The sequence below is a fragment of the Myzus persicae genome, unplaced genomic scaffold, assembly GCF_001856785.1.
Source record: "Myzus persicae strain clone G006 unplaced genomic scaffold, MPER_G0061.0, whole genome shotgun sequence".
Taxonomy (NCBI): Eukaryota; Metazoa; Arthropoda; class Insecta; order Hemiptera; family Aphididae; genus Myzus; species Myzus persicae.
This window is the reverse complement of record NW_019103932.1, coordinates 7,996-30,176: the sequence shown is the minus strand read 5'-3', so window position 1 is coordinate 30,176 and position 22,181 is coordinate 7,996. Positions and strand designations below refer to the sequence as shown.

At 28.5% G+C, this 22,181-nt stretch overlaps 2 protein-coding genes across 7 annotated transcripts in view; both read right to left on the bottom strand.

The window, feature by feature from the left end:
* The window catches only part of LOC111036498 (formin-binding protein 1-like), a 29,617-nt gene extending 17,782 nt beyond the window's left edge, over nucleotides 1-11,835 (bottom strand). For all 6 annotated transcript variants that reach the window (XR_002604779.1, XR_002604780.1, XR_002604781.1 and 3 more), the window contains exon 1: nucleotides 11,401-11,835. Coding sequence is in view for 3 of the 6 variants with exons in the window: in XM_022318522.1 (XP_022174214.1) it covers nucleotides 11,401-11,424 (24 nt within the window). In the remaining 3 variants the exon portion in view is untranslated. The remainder of the gene's footprint in view (nucleotides 1-11,400) is intronic.
* Nucleotides 11,836-15,347: 3,512 nt separating this feature from the next.
* Nucleotides 15,348-21,144, bottom strand: LOC111036501. The gene is made up of 8 exons (XM_022318528.1): nucleotides 20,188-21,144; nucleotides 19,386-19,495; nucleotides 19,130-19,324; nucleotides 18,503-18,679; nucleotides 17,182-17,855; nucleotides 16,948-17,113; nucleotides 16,766-16,843; nucleotides 15,348-16,689 (listed from the first exon to the last, which is right to left on the bottom strand). Exons 1-8 carry the CDS (start codon nucleotides 20,750-20,752, stop codon nucleotides 16,390-16,392), a joined length of 2,265 nt encoding a protein of 754 aa, XP_022174220.1. The 5' UTR covers nucleotides 20,753-21,144; the 3' UTR covers nucleotides 15,348-16,389.
* Nucleotides 21,145-22,181: the final 1,037 nt, after the last annotated feature.

The window sequence follows — 22,181 nt, the reverse complement described above, 5'->3', positions numbered from 1 at the left end:
CTACTACAGAAGAACACATATACCAACATACATGAAACATTGTTTCCGTTCTATAAACGATTTTTCCATTAATTAACACAAACGTTCGAATAACGGACTCCAGAGTTCTTACAGTACCTACATATTTACGCTTTCACTATGGGCACTGATCTGTTGTTTCAAGAATGCGAAAATAAAAGGCTTAACATTACCCAACAAATATGTCATATAATATATTATATCAACAAATCAAATAATCAAAAGCAAAATTTGATTAAATATTTTATAAAAGAATGTTTCTTTCATTTTCAAATGTACCTACCTATTAGTTAATACATGCATAAAATCACGATAGGATATAATTAAAAATTATCTTAACACTTATGATGGGAAAATAAAATAGAAATAATGAAATAATACCAAGCACATAAAATATTTTTTTTTTTGTAAAACTTGCCATTCAGCCTATAAGTATTACTTCTATAAACATAAACATAAATCATACATTTTAAATTTTCAATATGTAAATTCGTTTTATACTTTTCAATTATATGAATGAAGTTGGGATGAAATCATTTAGAATTTGTAAGAAACGCGTGAATGTATGTGGAAAATATCCAGTATTTGTGCGGTTTTTTTTTGGTCATGACGATGTCAAGGTTGCCAACACTACTTTTTAAACTATAAAGAGTCGTACCGACGAACTTTCTACTTGTTTAAGATGACTTGTAATCTTCCATATTTATGTCAGTATTATTAAATATCACTAACTAAAAGATTGGGACAATAAATTATATTTAGATATTACATTGAAATGTAAACATAAACTTTAGAGAAAGGATATTGATTAGCTTGCAAAATAGAAAAACTAAGGTATATACATAAAGGTATACTGTATAAACATAAAATTAATCATTATTTATCACCAAAACGATAAATTAAAAGTTTAAAATACTAATACCATGACTAAAAATACTCAAAATGTTTTAATGAATTATTAAATAATGGATTTAATTATTATTAGATCACTTCAGAATTTCACAATATGGAGGAGAATAGAACTATAAACTAGGCTTTTGCAGCCATTAAAAAAGCTTTTACGTTCAATGTTCATAAAAACCTGTGTACAAATTACCAGTCTCGACGATATTATTGTTATAGAATATAAATTATAAAGGTTTGATATTCCAAACACGGAACAAGGATGCTTCGAGTTTGAAAGAATGGTCAAATGTATAAATAGTTAGGTCTATACTTAAACTCCGGTTTATTGAGAAAAAAAAATGATTTCTGATTTTGCCTGGAATTATCAGCAGGGGTAGAATCACGTCGATCATTGCAATTAATTCAGACAAGATTCGTACAAGAAAAACCTGTTGTTCTACTTTCTCCAGACAAACCACCACAGACACTAATAATAATAACTCCCGGTGCAGTTTACAAACCAAAATGCTGTTTCTAAAATAGGAGATTTTTTTTAAGAATGTGATTAAACAATTTGTTAACATGACTAGGATATTTTATACAATATATATAGATAGATATAGTGTATTAGATAACTAATTTAATATAGTAAGACAAACACAATAATACATAATAAAGGTATACTATAAATATAAATAATATAAATAACATTTATTATCTAAAAATTAATACAAGTACCAACAATTGGTGTAACAACATTTAATTTTTGGTAAATATATTATGTCTAAATCGTCGAACTTTTATTTGTTTTTGATTTTGACACGTAACGTCTGTATCGATTGGAACGACTGAATTGTCCTTACTATTAATGGGCTTGGCAGCACCCCAGATTGCAATTCCATAAAACAAAACAGCCCTTATAGCGACCGAAACACGATCCGTATCATTTTCCGTTTTACTTGAACAGTCATCAAGCATTCAGGTAAATCCTGTCATGTATGGTTGAAAACTGAAGGACTGTTCAGTTGAAGCACAGCATACAATTATCAAGCGTTTTAGTTATTCTAGTTAATGCGGTGACTTTCATGACGGTTGTTCTTAAAAATGATCATGTGCGGTCTTCACTTTTCAGTTGTTGATTAATACGTAATTGATTATTGATGACTTGAGAAATGAACATTACTTAACTATTAAGACAAGCTTTGTCAGCGGGTACATGCCGCAACAAAGTATATTATGCATTCTTCAGTTCCATTTTATTTGTACGAATTTAATTTCCGATAAGACACTGAGCTAAACAGATCATTACGATTGTATAGTAAATTAGAAGTTTTCTATGAACTATGAAGTGGTATTTTCGAACTTAGGGAGAGGGTGGTGGAAATATTACATATATATGAAATCTTATGATACTGGATGATTTTCTTAAATTTTGTTATCTAATCCCGGAATGCTACATTTTAGTTCGGACAGGGATGGGAGTGTTGTTCATCATTAGTTAAGGACATTCTAAAGGAAATATTTTGAAATGATCCATGACTTCCGCAGATTTGTCCATAATAATTTTGATTCGTCATTGTTAATCCCATATGTCAATTTTATTTGCGTAATCCTGAAGTACTTGATTAATACTAACCAAATTAAGATTTCGGCGATCCTCCAAAAAAGTCCGATGAATAGTCGTAAAATAAAAATTATTCAATTCATAAAATTTAAATTTTAAAAAATAACTAAAATATACAGGTGTATAATTTGTTTTTATAATATTACTTACATTTCATTATCATTCCTTAAACCAATACAATTACAAGTTACAACTGTACAAAAAGTCAAAACACAACGGAAATTTACTTGGTAAATGGTAGCTTACTATATTATCAATCTAATATTAATCGCGACTGTTTGTCTATACACGTATCTACCATAAGATTACCAAAAGGCTATAATCAATAATATTACCACTATGTAGGTTTAGATAGTATGATATGATATATGTATATTGTATAGGTATTGCCGCATTGGTATACACTTATTAACTCATTGATGTTATTAAATGGGGAACGTAGATTATAAACAGAATTTGTCACTCAGTCCTAGTATCGTGACTCGTGAGACGTTTTAATAAGTTTTCGCTTCTGTGGAGGTGATTATAATAATATACAATTAAAAAAAAAATTGTTTTTAATGGATATGCATGTACAGTTCATCAAAAATTATTTTTAGGACTAAGCCATTTTAGTAACTTCAAATGTTTAAAATGTTTTTTTTATTTATTCATTGATAATTTTGTGAACAGATCATAAATTTAAAACACATACTACATTTTTTTTTAGATTTACTTATCTACTATATTTATTATTTACAAATCCATGAGTTAAATAAGAGAAGTTTGACACGGCAAAACGTGTTTCATCAACAACTTCGACTCCTCCACAAATGTTTGCTTGAGTTATAAATCAGGTACCAGCAAGGCCATAGCCAGAAAAATATTTAGGGGGGTTTGAGTGTAAATATGTTATATTATATCATAATATATGAAAATATAAAAATATTATTTAAATTAAATTAATCTTGATTTAACAAATAATAAAATCTTATTTCCATAAATATATGGGGGGGGGGGTGAACCCTAAAGTTAACTCTAGCTACGGCCTTGGCTAGTCTTTAATATGTTTAGATAATTAAGAAATAATGAGAAGAAAGTGGGGACGTAAAAAAACATAAAAGGTAATCTTAAAAACCAAAACATTTGAAATTAAGACGTAACCAACCAAAACACGGAACGTACACGAGGTAACATTACTCAAAACACCACACAAAAAATGTTTGTGCATGCTGGAACAATAGGTTTGGGCATTTAATCGGAATATAGGACACAGTCATTCAACAATTTGGATGCTGATATTCAATCTTCAAGAGGAATTGGGAGTAGATAAATCAAAGGAGGCATTACAATTATAAAATGTATGTACACACATTTTTAATAATGAACTAGAAGCATTTTTAAATAGTATAGGGTATACGTCATTGATTACACAAAACGCAACATATTTTAAATTCTAATATTCATTCTCATATTTTTGAACTTGGGTCATACTTTTGTATTCATTATATTTTTTTAAATTTTTGTATTGAATAATTAATGAACATTAATACTTGGAAATTTTTGGCATAGGGATAACACCTATTGAAAAAGAAAATTTCGTGAATTGAATAATTATTAAATTGTATTTTTGACCTTTTTGTTCAACTAGAAAATTTGCTCGAACTTGTTGACAGATTAGGTACTGTCAATTTTATCCATAAAGAATTTGTATTTATAACTAAATTTTAACTATAGATAACCGAATAAAAACACAAAGTTTACAAGGGTTACTTTGATTAATTATACGGGTTTTACTAGATATTGTATTATACAGGAAACAGGATATGCAACCTACATATAGAATTTATTGTTATTGATTAGTGATTACGTATAAAGTGTCAACATGATATGGGCGTGTGCACCATGCAGACTCTAATCGTAGATGCAGCATAAAAAGTGAAGCAGCCCAAATTCGTTATGGCCAGATGAATATTATTCTTAAACGATATTATTGGGATGAGAAATATTATTCTCCAAGGTTTCCATACATATAAAACTGAAACCTATTATTAAAATAATCATTATTGTATGAATAAGTTCTAAGGAATCTAATGGTAATTTTTTTCGTCTATTTTTAATGTGTTGTAAATTTGTAATTTCCACAGCTGGTCATCCGTTAGTCGTTACCGCAAACCAGAACATATTAAAATTCACTGATAAACCGTTACGTAAGAAATTATAAAATTAAAAAGGTTATTATTGTTATAATATAAGTTAATTCATTAAAGTGCTATTAATAACTTATTATTACAGCACAGAAATAAGCACGTCGTGTTTATTAAAGAATAGCAGTTATAAAAAAAGTACTTACTACTAGTAAAATTAAGAAATATAGTAAATGAAGATATCTAAATGAAACAAAATAAAAATGAATTTTAAAAAAATGCCTTTTTGACTATGGTAATTATAAATAAATGTATTATTAACAAATAAGTTTTTTACTGATATCTAATTTCATTAAAAGCCATAAGTAATGTATAAAAATAAAATAAATTTAAATTAGGTAGTACTATATGAGTATATAGTTCTATAGTTGACAATCATTTTGATTTATTATTTAAAAATAATGTATACATAGTATCTAAGTTCCTAGGTAAAATTGTAGTATTTAAAATTTAAGGTGCAAGGCATTTATTTTAGAGTGTCGAGTAAGTAGTAAGACACAAAAATTCAGTAAATGTTGATGAGACTTCAATGAAAAAGTTTTAAAAATTGCAGGTTACTCTTAAGAGAAGTGGCTCCAATAGTAAATGCTGTTAGATTTTAGCAATATACTTAAAATATATATCGAGGCATCGGCCTCCACTGGTTAAACTCAAGACAAAGAAAAGAATTATTTCAAGAGGTAACTATGTTCAAAAAATACACAACACAAATAAGGAAATACAGTAAATATTGGTGGGTAGTATTAAATGTCATTAGATAAATACTATTGTATTTGGTTGGTATTTATCATATTGATATGGTAAAGAAGAATATTAATGGTATTTTACAGCAACAATAAATAACAATTTTACTTTAGTATGGTACAAAATAATTTATTATCCTTCCATTTCTACAATGAAATATTTTCTAAAAAATATATCTAGTACATAAAAAGTAATAATTTAAGATTTACCATGCAAACAGATAACTATGAATTATGATCAAAGTTCTCTTTTTAAATATAAATTTTAAAATGTAAACATTAAACATAAATACGATTGTTACTATACAATCAATATACCGCATGTTACAGTGGTCATACAATGTTTGTTCCTATTAAATAAATCCCAAATATGGTTCAACTGTTCAAAATTCTAGTGTTATCTTAATTCAGTAAATGGTACACATTGTCAACATTTTAAACTATAAAATATAGGCGACATTGGCAGCAATAGAGGGACTTGGAGGACTAAGTCCCCTAAATTTCTGCTAACCCCCCCCCCCCTCAAATTCAAAAGTCAGTAGGTACTTAATACTAATTACATATCATTTTTGAAAAATATTGAAGGTGCTTTAGTCTCCCCAAAAAAATTGGGCTATTTACGCCTACTATGGTCACAGGTAGTACACAAATGGCATCAACTAACAAATAACATCACTAAATAAAACATAAGTTATAGTAGGTCACAGTAGGCAGTGCAGCAATATTATGTGTTAAGATTTTTAGAATCTTAAATGACATTTATAAATTTAAATACAATTATAAGTATCTATTTAAATTATGATATTGTGATTCTCAACCAACAATAAAACTACAATTTAATGTTTTGTTTACTAAATAGTAAATAGTTATTGTTAGTTATTGATTACAGTTGACAGACAGCACATAAACATAACAAAAGGACTTGTTATAATTTGTAAATAATTAAAACTATCGGTCTATAAACTTTTGACAAAATATGTCAAGATAATTATATTATGTAGGTATACAATGAAACCACATTTAAATTAGACACTCTTGGTCACTAAAATGTTGTCTGCTGATCAAAGGGTTTAATTTGTAAAAAGTTTGTAGTTTTTTCTTAAAAAAAATGTTTGCTTCTAGGTGTCTGATTAGGAAGGGTTCACTGTATAAGCTAAGAAAGACTCAACGTTACCTATACACATGGATACATGGTAGAAGAACAGTTTTACCATGTGCTCATAGCTAAAAACTATAGAATAGGAATTAGGATTACAATTTTAAACTCAATTAAAGTTACATAAGAAAGTTAAAAGCCGGCATTTTTTTAATCTAATCTTACATAGAAGCCCGACGACATTTAAAGTTAAACTAGAATAATTTTTACTTGAAATAAATTTGTAATAAAACACTTACTAAAAATTAAGTATTAGGAACCTACCAATTATTTAAGTGTAAATAATGCATGGATTATAAATTAATATGCAGGTATAACAATAACTAATAAATGAGTCATTCTAGGTAATCAAATAATTTTCATCTTATTAATGCTAAAATTTAACCGAATATGTTAATGTTTAACCGTATAATTTAACCGAATATTCAGTTGAACAAATTAATCAATACTATTTTTGGTACCAAATGAATATTATAAATTATTGTATTGTCTTCAAGATTTTGTTAGTAAGACAAGACTATTCACTATTCTAAAAATATCTATTAAGTATTTAAAGGTATTATTCCTTGTCCTAGTTACAATATAGGTGTAGATAAGAGATATTTTTAGGGAGAGAGTAATATAAAATTTTAGAACATTAAAATAAAAGGTGTAAGAACCAATTTATAATAAAAAAAATCAGAAATATTGGAAGTGTTTCAACACTACTCTCGCTCGTGTGTTATATTTATACCCCAATGAGTACCTTGTTAGGTAATCTGTACCTAATATTTATCAGATTTAAAATGATTGAAACTATTAATTTACAATAATTGGCAATTAATATACATACATAGTAAGCATAAATCTATATAAGTGGTTAAGTTATACTAGTTAAGTTAGCTAAACAGCTTAATAACGTCTCATATGAATCACAATTTAACTTTAAAATGTCTTCAAAATGGACTAGAATCTGAAAAACTAACATAATAGTTATTTCATAATAAATAGGGGCAGTTTATTTATAACAAAGTTTTTCATTCATACAATAATAGGATCCCAAAATCCAAATTCTAAACAATTAATAACTATTTTAGCTATAATAAGTATATAAGTATTTATATTTTACATTTGTACCTATTACTGACTAAATTTTACCGTAGGGATGAGTATTCTTCATAACAATCCTCAAACTCTCAAGTGCTGATAAAATAATCATTTAAGCTATCATAAAAATATTCCTAATACAAATTAAAACCTTCTGAGCCGCCTCCCCCNTAAATATCTAACCGATTTATGTTATATTATAATTAGCTTATCTTCTATAGATATTAATTAATTATTGATAATTTATAACTGTTGATTGTAATATCAATGAAAGTTAAATAAGATTTAATATTGTTTAGGTATCCATCTGTTATATTTTCAAATTTTTATCACAGTATAACTTTAAAAGCAATACAATTTTTTAGGATTTAAAAAAGGTGATTTTAAGGTACATTTTCTAGCAGCGTCCAGGAATGTGGTGACTATACTAAAGCAGGTAAAACGTACCTTTAGGTTTTTATATTAATATGTTAATTCTGATTTTAAAAAAATGGGTGATACTTATTATTATTAATAGTAAGTTGTGTGATTATAAATAAAATTGTAACTATGAATAATTTTTATAACTTTTAAGTGAAAACTACTTAAATTATTTTTTTATAGAATTAAAAAGTGAATAAATAATTATATACAAGTAGATAACCTTTACTTAAATTAATTTTAAATTATTTAACTAGCTTACAAAAAATAAATTATACCTGGTCTTACATAAAATTAATAAAAGTATGTAGGTAATAACTCAAATAACCAATTGGTAATGTAATAATTTAAAAATATTTTATATTTAAAATTTTTTTTGTCCATCTGGTAACACAGTCTGGGTTAGATTAACTTTTTATTTTTAATATTGAAAACATAATAATAATAATAATGTTGTACCAAACCATAATAATATTAACATTATTTTTACTTATTATATTTTATCTAAATGAACTAGTTAAACAGTTAAGTAACTAAAATAATTTAAACAATACAATTCACTTTAAATAATATAAAAATTAATACAAAGAAAATTACAAAAATTACAATATACTGTCAATAACATTGGTAGTCCAAATTTCAAAATAGTATTTGTAGTTGCATTTGTTTCCTTGTGAAAAGACAAGGTAAGGATAAAGGAATAAAAGATTACTACCATAGAATACTCTATGTTTACAACAACTGAGGACTATCATAAATCATAATCAATTGTTATCAACCACTTATCAATAATTATAGTCTGTTAAAAACAACAATATGACTATTAACTACAATGTCAATTTTTGTATTTAACATTATTCAAATTCAACAATATATAGATAGTACAATCTTTAGTTAAATTTGTTTTTAAAAAAACTCATAGTCCTCCTCCATCCCATCTTCCAATAGTATATTGTCACTAGCCTAAAAGTCATTTTGTCGAATTTAAACTTGTGGTTCAAAAAATAACTTAATGGAAATACTTACTAGCAGGGCCGGCGTTACACAATTTTGTAGGTGGGGGGGTTGAGATCAAGTATTACCGACTCAAATTTAATTTATGCCGACTCAAAATTTCTAAAAAAAAAAATACGTGAAGTACAAAAATTCCTGGTTTTTCTGTTTTAAGATGAAGTAAAATAGTTAAAACAAAAACAAAGTATAAAACTAAAACATTTTAAATTGTATTTCATTCAGATGTAAAGATACAAGGCTGTCAGAACTATTTTAGGATCTAAAAAATAAGTCATGTACGAATATAAATCAATCAGTGTTTGTCAATAACTCAAAAAATTAAGTAAATAATAAAATTTTTTTTTAATTTAGCAGACAGCAGATGGCAGTACATCATGTTATTTAAGAAAATAGATTATACACGGGTACTTGAGATAGGGATTGCTGAATACCGATTAGCGATGGCGATGATATGCCGAAGGACTTAACGTTGTACAACGTACAAAAACAAATATATATTATAGTATTATAGTTTATAATATGGATCCTTACTCCTTAGCTATCAATATCAGTCGGCAGTATTTAGATTTCTAAATCGGTAAATTCTCAACTGCCGAGACCCATTCCTATATAAATTTTTTTTTTTTTCAAAAAGTATAATTTCCAACGGATAACGGCTCCCTGAAATTGCCGACTGATAATTACAAAAAAATTCAACAGGGAGGGTGTGACGACCCACCATACCCCCCGGCCCTGCCTACTAGTCATATCCTGAATTTTAAATTGTACTAGACTAGATATCAAAATATTTAAATATGACGTTTTAGTTCCTATTTTATTAAATTTTCAACTGCCACTTAATGTATTTTGTTCTAGTCTAATTGGGAATGACCATGACCATAATATATTTGCAGAGGTCTTAAGTTCAATACGTGCTAGTGTATTTTTATTTTTTTAAGTACAATATTTTTCCACCTCGGGATGTCAATCGTGAAAAATTCTAACAAATTTTCTTAATAATTGGGACAAACCGAAGGACAAACTTATCAAATTCAAAGGGAAAAACGAATATTTAAAAAACATCAGTTGTTGACAAAATTGATTTTTAGTTTATAGGTACCTTTTATCTTTTAGAATTAATAACCTAAAATGTTTCTTTCATTATATAATACAATAATAAAATGTTTAGTTTGTATCTTTTATCTCTTGTAACCGAAATTACCTATTTGATTTCTTTTACATGTGATTACAAGTAATACGTTTTAATCGAGGTTTTAATACACTTAAATATACAATTTGTAGTTGGTACCTACATATTTAATTATAGGTACTAGTACTTAAGACTGTATGACTCTTAGGTATGTGAAACTTATTTATTAATTAATGAAGTACTTAGTTGACATTTATTATGTTTTTTTAATTTTCTTTGAGTAGTAATGTTAGATATACATAAACATTATCCAGATGTTCTCAGTATAAATTGACCACAGGTACCTAAGTGTCATAAAATAAAACATAGCTTAGAATAAAACTTATTTTTTCATTCAAATTTGGATTAACAGTAACAAAAATTACTGATTTCACAAAACACAGCTTCAAATAGATTATAAATATTACATGAAAATGTACCTACCTATTTTTATTATTTAAATAAATATTATACATAGATATAATATATTTTTACACAATATTATACCTAGGTAGAAATTATGAATAAAACAATAGAAATTTATCAGCATCTTTAAAATATACTGTCTTATTGTTCAAATATATGATAGATTATTTTATATTTGTATGGTATAACTTATAAGTACCTAATGAAAAAGTATAACATACATGATACATTAATTCATCATAATATATTGATAAGATATACTTAGATACCTAGTTTTACAAAAAAAATAGTAAAACCAAACAGCCTTTAGGGGCCTCACTCTAGCGGTGCCAAACCAATCACCTCGTAACTTAAAATTAAGAGATGATTTCAATATTTATAAAAAATGAATCATGCGGGAATCGATAATAGCCATAAAATATATATTAGCTCGATAGTGTTTTTTCAACAAGTTAAGCAACACCGCGAGTGTACCTAAGGTGACAAATGACAATTGACCATCTATTCATAGAAACAAAGTTCCCGCAGGTCGTAGAGTCAAGCATTTTTCACGGAAAATTGTTTGAATCGTGCGATAACGTATCACTGGACACGAGCAATGCAATCACAACCGCCTACGCATTACCCTGAAGACCTGACTTAGGTGTAGTACTCTTAACAGGTGCAGTACTCACCCATAATTCCGTTCCCCAACTCATCGTTCGCTGTTTTTCCACATCAAACCACCAAACAGGTGTCACAGACGATAATCCACGTAGTTATTGGAGACGGGTTTTTTTAATTCTTTTTACTTCGACCCGGTTTGGGAGTAAAACAAGATAACCGAACGGTGAGCAGACGCACTACGAAGGTGGTTCCGAATTCGTCACTGAAATCGACGCCGACGGTAGCAGATGACAAGAGGAGTAAATGACATATTTTTATTGAATGAAATGTATTATAGTATTGTCGGTCGTTGACGCACAAAAAAAATAGAAAATTAACCGCAAAAACCCAACGGCGAAAGAGGAAACTGGTAGACACTAGACTGTCGAAAATTGAAATAAATAACAAACAACGAAGACAAGTGCGCGAAACGGGTGCGACGAACAAACTGATAAAAGCATAAAAAAAGAAAAAGAAAATGTTAAAAACGTACGACGTCAGCCGCGGGCGGCGAAACGACGACGACGTCTGGCGGTAGCAATGCCGCACCATTAGTTTTGTTTCCATAGCACAGCTACCGCCGTTATTTTTTTCTATTCCATGAACCATTATCACTTGTCGCTTATCATCAATCCGATGACCGAATTGACCGATACTCCGAATAGTCGGAAATCGGAATCATAAATAATAAATGTTAGAATTTCGATCATAGATTGCAAATGATGGTCCGAATCTTCTAAGACCGTCTGACCGTGGTCCGAATGGTCCGATCGTGAAATTAGATATCTAGATATTTAAATATTAAGAAATTAGCCGAGTTTATACATTATACATTTATACTTTTCAATCTGTATTGTAGATTTATATTTAATAATTATGCAATAAAAATTAATAATCCAAGACATTATTGTAAACAAAAATCTAAGAATTTCTTTATATTATAGAAAATTATCTGAACTCATGATGACGTGTCATCCTCATGCCCACATACTTTTAAATTGTCATGGGGGTAGTCTTTATTCTATGCACTAAGGAGACTGGAGAGGATAGACATAAACTGGGGGAGGGCACCGTGAGTTAGACGATACCTATATAATTGAATATTCGTAATCAGACAAATATTTTAAATTTGTAGGAATTTTTCAGAAAAGTATAATATTTTAAAAAATTTACTAGAAATTGGAAACTAGACATTTTCCAAAAACATTTGAATCAAATTTTTAAATTTTAAATTTCTGTTCAAGAAATAAAAATGAAAAATGTTTAAATGTAGGTACCTATACAACAAAGTATAAAATATAAATACCTATAGCGCAAGTGGTTATAAAAAAAAAATGTTTTTTTTAAAATGTTCACTATGACAAAAGTTATTGCATTAGTCAGTTCTTTCTATTATGTACCTACACCCTATATCGCAAGAAAATGTGTATGTCCATTGAAGAAAAAAATTAATTTCTAATAAATTCAGTATTAGCCATTAGGTTTAGGTATCTAAATTCTAAATAGGTTAAGACATTTTATAATAATATTGTTATTTAATTTTAAGTCAATACCAATTGACTAGGTTAGGTGCCTAACCTATTATGTAAAACTAGGTTATCTTTGCCGCAGAAAAATGTGAACAGATCCATCGATCCATGGTATAAATAGGTAGTATATCTTAAGTGGATGTCAGCGCAATATTTGTTTTCTTTCTCAGAACCACGAGTAAAAAAGATAAAACCCTTTCATTTAAAATGATTTAGGTAATATGATTTTGTAATCTTAGGGTGATTTGTTGATTTTACTTATTAAAAAGTTATAGAGGACAATATTTTTTAGGTATAACACATCGGTTTTATATTTTAATATTATTTGACTTTGTATTTGACTCATATAAATAAAAAATTTTATTTAAATGATATTCAAATTGATTTGAGACAATATTTAGACAAATACATTTGTCATCCACTCAAAAAGTCTCTATTATTTTCTATCGTTTTTGTAATAGGTGATTTTTCTTTAACATTACTCAAATAGAAAACAAAATGATTCTGCGTAAATAAATTGTCGACGTTGCTCAGTAGCCAGCTGAAAGAGAAAAATATAGTGCCCTGACATCTTCTTAAAATTAATCTAAATATTTTGAAAATGTCATTGTGTGTACTAAAAAAAGTAAATAATATATGTTTAATTTTATGTTCCCATGATTCATGAATTATGTCTTTTAATTACAACGAAATAAGCAACATCTTCAAACTTGAGTATATACCTACGGATCCCTGGCGAAATGTTCGACACAATTTGCGTCATGCAAGTATCAGGTGAAATAACTATAAATCGTTTGTAACTTTTCGAAACTGTAAAATCTTATCGATGAAACAAACAATAACGTCCAAACGTAGGAGTCATCGAACAACCACCGAGCGAGAAAGGCAAGCTGTGGAGGCTTCGTCTAACTTGTGGCCCACACCTCAAAATTAAAAAAAGACCCTTAACACCAGACCTTTTACGGCCTATGCCTTCAAGTCCAAACTCTATTGACAACAAATTATTAATATACAAATCAATGCTAAGGCTTTCTGGGCCTACGGCATCCAAATTTGGGGATGTGCCAATCCTTCCCAAATACGGACTATATACAAACCTTCCAGTCCATTTCTCTTCGCCTAATAACATCTGCGCCATGGTACGTCTCAAACCTCTCACTATATAAGGATCTTAAAATTGAAACAGTCTAGAACAGCCAAAAACGACTACAAAAATGTACACACCAAAACAGCTAACCACACAAATCCATTGATTTCCAACTTGGCTAGTGACTTCATCCCTAATAACCCCCCACGTCGACTAAAAAGACAATGGTGTCGCGATCTCCTGAATCCCGAACTGCACTAATTAAAATAATAACCCTCTCTCCCCCAAGCTAGAGGGTATCCACACTGGTAGGCCTCCATCCTCATGCCATTCATGTTGTTCCTTATTATTATTATCAAATTTACTTATTGTATGTATATAAATATAAATATTACAGATTGTAAATATTCTATTTAATCTAGTAAAAAAAAAAGTACGAATTTTTAAGTTAAGTTTGTTGAAAATTATATCTAATGTTTAAGTGTGTAAATATTAAATAATATACCTATACCTATATGATATTTATTATCAATTAAGACGAAAACCAATAATTATGTGAAAACTTAGTATATGTAACACAATCATTACCCTACCTTATACTGAGCCTATGAATGGGAAAAAGACCACGGATTGGAACTTTTTTAGGCCCTACCAAATTTTCAAAGGCCACCAATGCCCCCTCCCCCCAGATAAAATTCCTGGCACGGCCACTGAGAAACACTCAAGCTGTAGTCCAAGTTAAGCAACCAAATTTTCACACTATAAACAAGAGAACATTTACTGTGCAATACCGTTTTTATTTTTTCAATATCACAAATACTAGAAAAGTTCTTACTGCTTATAAATTAATTATTTCAAACTTGAATAACTTTTCTTGTATTTGTGATATCGAAAAAATAAAAACGATGTTGTACAGTAAATTTTCTCTTGTTTATAGTGTGAAAATTTGATAGCTTAGCTTGGACTACAGCTTGAGTTAACCTTTATATAACTGTAAAAATAAACTACATGCCTTACATAATGGCTATTTAGAGTTTAAAAATACATTTACATTAGACTTTAATTTTTTATTTTCAGTATTATCAAATAAAAATGTTATATTGTACATAATACATGTAGTGCAAGAATAAATAAATTTCTATAAAAAAAAAAAAACAATTAAGAAATATTGATTAGAACAAAAGGTATTTCATTAGTCTTTCTTACTATATATTAATAATAATAGAAGTTAGAAAAAAAAAAACAAGCATAATTTAAATAAAAAATATTTTTTACAATACAAACATTTTTAACACAACTCAATCATATAATGTATTTATTTTAGTTTTGTACGATATGCATCCATTACTAAAAATTAATTTACTTCAAACAACATTATTTCCATGACTTGTTGTCTCACTCTTTGGTTATCCAACTATCGAGATTTTAGATTACAGTAAAATTGATCGAATATAGAGTCACAAATGACAGACATTTTTTTTGTCTAGGATTGGATGTTTGGAATATATATTTAATTATAAGTATTATAATTCCAATGTGATTGAAAGTCAATGAATAGAAATTTGGAGTGTGTTGATTTGAAAAAATATTTGCAAAGTTAAATTTACTTAAAACTTGGTTTTAATTATTTTCTACAAAATCAGTATATTAAACTTGACGATGTAAGCATCAACCAAAGTAAATATTATTTTAACAGAAAATTGCACCATTAAAGACCAGATTCTTGTGAATGGAGATTACAACAAACCAGATCTATCATATTAATTTCGGTATCCTTCCACTTAGGTCTGAGTGGCAGTGTGTACGGTTGAGGAGAGAACATGGCCGTATCAAACTAGCATCCTTACTACCTCATAACAAAACTGATATTTCGTAGTGAAGCTACAAGAAATAGCTAGTACATGTATACAATAAAATTAAAAATATCATAATTATAATTTGCCACTGAGAGAACACAATGTAGGCCTACCAAAATCAGATTTTCTGAGTATATAGATATTATTACTCTATGGAGCATTTCTGCACTACACCCTGTCATAGGGGAACTAGTTTCTATGTGCAGAATTGACGAGTTCTCTTTTTGGATTGAGTACATAAAGCTATAAACAACTTGATGTCTTACATTTTTTTATAATAATTATTAATACGAAAGTCAGAAATAATTGCTCTAAGAAAGATTTGAATATTGAATTAAATAATTAATACTATTTAAAAGAAAAAGAAAACAGATAGAAAATAGATAACCTTCAATACGTTAACTTAATTAGAATTATTTATGATAAAAAGATATTAAAACATTTTAATGGGAAATTGTAATAAAGATCAAAGAAATAAAGATTAGTTTTTAGAATAAACAAGAAAGTAAAAAATGAATATAAAGGCCAACACATATGACAATTATTTCAGGTCATAATGTCATTAGTATTAACTATCATATATTGATTTTTATTTAGCAATATCCCTTGGGTTATTGAATCCAAAATCCATTTTGCATGAATATTATCTTTCATTTGTGGTGTGTAACCAACCACTACATTAGCCTTAGTCTCAGTGCTTGTACATTGGCCACCACATGCACGCACCAGTCGTCTTAAAAGCTTAGCAGGGGGATCACAGGTATTTGATATGTATATCTTGCCAACATTATCGAATATATGAAATGTCATCAATGACCCAAATGTATGACGACGTATTTGAAATTCCTATAAAATAAAAATAAAGATGTATTTATAAATATTAATTTAAATTTAAAAAAACAAGTGAATCAAAATTTTTTACTTTGACTCGTTCAGACATATCTGAGATCAAATATTGATGATGAGATAGCCATCTACCGATTTTGTGTGATTCATGTACCTAAATAATTAATCAACTTTTAGTTTTCTCAATAGTATTTTACTCGATTAAATACGTCACAAAATTAATAATATTATTAAACTTGTTTTTGTGACATGTCTTACCCAATCTTCAGAAACAATGAAACATCCATAAGCCATTGCAAATACAACATTTAATGTTCGATTTGGTTGAGATTTGGTAATTAAATAAGTGGTCGAAGGTTCCACCTTGGGATGAAAAATAAATGTTCCTAAGTCTTGTATACATGACTTTAATATGTTTGTTTCACTGCTTAAACAAAAAATGTTATAGTAAAATATTCTGTTTTATATAATTCTTTTTTTTTTAAATTTCACCTTTTCGTCATCCCACTACATGCAATTGATTGCAATATTACGGGGCTAGCTAAAGATGCTTTTGGTGTCTGGAAAATTGTAGATGACTTTCTGGAAATTAAACTAGAAGGGTCTTTGGTTTGAGTTATTTTCACACTTTTTACTTTTTGAGCAGTAATTTTTTTAGTTTTTTTAGGACGTAGATCTGATGGTATTTCCCACTTACAGGGATTGATTTTAATATTTTTTTGTGATGGTGTTATTTTATTACTGTTTAAGTTTTTGGTATTATGTAATATTTTATTATCAATTATTGCTTTCTGTTTCTTTGTACTAATTAATCTTGAAGGAGCACTAATTCTCAATTTTTCAGGTGACGGTGATGGAAAATCACTAACTTCACTCATGTTATTCAAATTCTTATCGGAGGGAAATAATAGCTTACGAAATCGTTGCCTAGCTTGAGAATTTAAATTTAGCCGATCTTCAATTTTAACTAGTTCACTATCTAGTTCTGTAGAAGTTGTATTCTCTTTTCCATTAGGTGTGAGATATTTTCTTAATACTTTAAGTGACATTGGTATATATAGGTCATCAATTTGATCATCTGGTACTGGACTGTCAATTTTGTTTAACACTTTACATAATTGATCAGATAACATATTGACAATATCATTTGTTTTGCAAGGATCGTCCTAAAAATAAAACTAATATTAAAACATATACATCTAACGGTTGTAAAGGGTTGGTACTTTGGTATTTCGGAAAAACATGATAACAAAAATATTTGATGTTACACAAAAAAATAACATGATGACAAATGTTATAGGTTTTGGTCATTTTTTTCTTAAATGTCGGATAAATCCTTTACAATATTCTAAAACATACTAAAAATTTGAAAACATATGGACTTGGTGATATAGGCCACTTGGCATCCTTCTAGTTGCACCAATGAATATAATATAGTGTAGGTCAGCGGTTCCCAAACTTTTACGACCACGGCACCCTTAAAAAATTGTTTGTGTTTCGCGGAACCCTAATGTCTAATCCAACTCAACTACAATTTTTCTAAATAAAAAAATGAAAATCAATTCTTTAAACTCTCAAGTCTAAATAATATTTTAATGATACTGTTAATGACTTTTCATTATTAAACTTAGTTAAAAAAAATTTTCAATCAAAAATATTTTAAATAACAAACATAATTAATAAACATAATTTTCTTAATAATCTCATACATCTGCCGGAACACTTGACATAGTCCCACGGAACCCTAAGGTTCCGCGGAACACACTTTGGGAAACGCTGGTGTAGGTAGTTATAATGAGGTTCATAGACTTACCGGTTTGTTTAAAATTGTTTTTTTGGGAGTCTCAATGATCAGACAGTCTTCATTTTCATTATTCTGCCTCATATTTAAGTTGTTAAATCTTTCCATAATTTGATCACATTTGAATTTAATCATCAGGTCACGTTCAATATTACTTGGTCTTAAAAATTTTTTATATGTCTGGCTTATCTGAAAATGTATAATGTATATAAATTTCATAGTTCATGTAGTTGGCCGATTAGTTCACAATTTTGAATACACTATTTATAATAATATACATAAACTATAAAGTATGAATTGAATAAAAAATTAATTGAAGTACAATCAATATTTATTTTAAAAATTCATTAGATAATACAATATTCAGAATTAAAAATATCAACATTAAAATGTTTTTACATTTTTTAAATTAATTAAATACCTATTTCAAAATTAAGCTTATATAACTAGAATTATCAAATATTAAAAAATTTTTGTCTGATTAATATCTGCAAAAGTCAAAAAATTATAATAATATTATAAATTAAATCTTACATATTAGTATGTATTATAGACATTTACAAGAACAAAGTTTAATTTGACGGGGGCAGTGAGTATTAATGTTTAGTTCTAAATTAAATATTGAAATTGGGTACTTACTGGAATATTAATATTTTTTACTGATGTTATTTTTGAGTATTTTTCCATATCAACAGGTGGATAATCAGCTGGTTCTAACATCTTATTAGCTAATTTACTGTATTCTATCCACCTTGCTGATACTAGAGGGATGTTAAGTTTCATTGCTTTATTGTATGTACTACGATAACCATCACAAAATATCACATGGGTAACCTAAAAACAAAAATTAGACATATTAAAAAATTGTTTAAGGATTAATAACTGATTTAATAACTTTTTTATTGAATGTTTTTTCAACTTTGGCACCCAACTCAATGAGGCGATGAATAATGCTCGAAGGACTGCGATCATTGTCAATTTTGTAATCAACAAATGCAACAACACCTATATCATAAAATTATACATTATTTTGAGCATAAAAATAAAAATAAAAAGGTTTGCAAAAGGCTTAACACAATTAACAATAACAAATATAAAGTCAACAATTTCTATATATTATTTACATGTATAAAATAAGACATACAAAAATCTAAACCCAAGCAAAAATGGGTTAAAAATGTAATATTTTAATGTAAGAATAATGGGAACAGTTTTAAATATTTTTGATCGGTTAAAAACTCACAGAACTTCAAAAAATACGACTTTTTCAAAAATGTCATCGTATTTTATATGGTTATTCAAAATTAATATAAATAACTGATAAATTGAAAACTAAAATTTTTAAAACAGGCAAGTTGAAAATCAGAGGATATATTTGTTACGACTTTTCTACACGCATTATATTATAAAACCATGAGAAATTCAGTTACCTACCTAATCTTTAAGTATTATCTAGGTACACTTAATTTAATGCACCACTCATTCTATATTTCTACCCTAAAAATTTTATCATAAGTAGGAGAAATTAGTAAAGAAAACAAATCAATGTAAAACCAATCCACTCCTCACTTTGTTCAGAATTAAACAAAATATGATAGAAATTGAAAAGCTTACATGGTCAATAGGTTTATTGAACAAGGACTTATTTTGTGGTAGTACAATTATTTGATTATTGGTGTATAGTAATGAAGGTTTACCTTCAAGAATTCGTCGAGATGCTTTATCAGCATCATTATCTTTCAAATTTGTTTTAGACTCGTTTCTTGTACTTGTAATAGGACTGACTTCTAAATTTTGTATTCCACTGACATTAAGACTATCATTTGTTACAACTGAAATATCACTTGAACTCTTGTTGACACCCATTAAGGAGTACAATTCTGTTTGCGCTTCTTTCATTAATTTCATGAACTTTGGCGTAGGAATAAACACCCTTTTTGGTCTTATTATTGGACTGTCTACAACAATTTCTTCATTTTGTTGTTTATTTTTCTTTGATACCAGGGTCTTTTTAGTTGATTTGTTTTTAGCATCATTTATGTTACTGACAAAGTTATCTTGCGGTATAAGTTCACCAAACAAGTCTCTATGTCCCTTCAATGAAGTTTGGGAATCTTCGATCACTTCTAACTCAGAATCTATGAATAAATCTAAATTACGGTTTAATGATATTTCATCTGAATCGTCAATAGCTAGTCTCCTTTTTTTACGGTCACTGACTCGTTGCAATACTTGACGAGGATATGTAATTGGACACGACATAACCAAAGAATTACACGGTTATGTATTGGTTAAATAATAATATTAATAATAATAATAATAATGATTGAATTAAGTCACTATAAGTTAATGTAACTCTTATGCTTGCCAGATGAACTCCGAATTCAGAAATACAAAAATTTGTATTTCGTATGAAATCAGAGTTCGGAGATTGAATGTTTGTCGTGTGTCCAACTAAATAAAAAGTCATTCAGCTTCCATCCATCCAAATGTAATGTATTACTGCATTCCAGTACCAGTAACAGTAAGTTCAAGTAACAGCAATTGCAAAGTACAAGTATACCCGACACTAATAGCTAATAGGTAGTTATTGGTAGACACTAGACGGTAGTAGTTGACAGTTGTATGTATTCAACCTTGAGATAAAGAAAAGTCCGTTAAAAAAACAATAAAAGTATAGATAATAGAAGATTAGAGTTGATTCTTTATCACAGTCAACAGTTTTTATTCCATGATATGTGATCCCGCCATATAAGGTTTGTTTGAAACATGGATCTCATACTACTAGACAAGATTAACTGTGTACAACACATGTCTGTGGTGTAAAACAGGGGCGTCATTTCAATAGTTGATAGAGTAGGGCACAATAATGACTGGCCCTATAACTTTAACACTTTTTAAGTATATAAAAAAAAGAGCTCGCTCCGCTCGCTACCTAGTCCAATTTTTATTTCAAATATTATTTTTATACTTTATAATTTATATAACACAAACTGTAGCCGCTTTTGTTAATATATTACTTATTCAAACATAAATACCTAATCTTAACTCACATCAACATATTATTATAATCTTCAATGTAGTTTACTCTGAAAACCAAATAATTAATAATATTTGTATAATATTTGTATAATATTAATTATAGTTTCCCAAAGAAATATGCATCAAAGTACCACAACTGTGGCACTGTTTCACTAAGACACTAGAGCCCTGCACGGGTCTAACTTTTGAAGTCCAAGCCCGTCCAAAATACAATTTTACCAATGATACCCGGAGCGGCCCGATTTGTTTCACTTGGATATACAGTCAGGCCACCCGGCCTGATTAATTTCTTTTAAATATACAAGTGAAGGGCCAGGCCCAGCCCGAACCCGATTTCGGTGACACCAAGCACGGCCCGGCCCGGCCCATACAGGGCTCTATAAGACACTAGGTACTTAAAAAATTAATTATTAGTCAAACACAGTACACAGTACACGCTAACCTAACCTGAGTCAAATCAAATTCATAATGAAAAATGAAAAATTCAACAATCGTTAGTCATTTTAAAAATTGTTATTGATAACGAACATTTACAGTGCCACGGTCTTAGAGGATAAGGTCGGGACACTTCCCTATTTGACAACATTTACGTTAAACAATCCGGTCGCTTAGAGAGGACATTTTAGTTGAGTTTTTTGCCGCTATTATT

Bases quoted from the DNA above. Each gene is read 5' to 3' on its own strand.
- LOC111036501 (XM_022318528.1), bottom strand. From the start codon at position 20,752: ATGTCGTGTCCAATTACATATCCTCGTCAAGTATTGCAACGAGTCAGT. The intron at 16,844-16,947 runs GTAAGACATGTC...TTAATTATTTAG, and splicing joins TCATTGTTTCTGAAGATTGG to GTACATGAATCACACAAAAT. The intron at 16,690-16,765 runs GTAAAAAATTTT...TTTATTTTATAG, and splicing joins ATATGTCTGAACGAGTCAAA to GAATTTCAAATACGTCGTCA.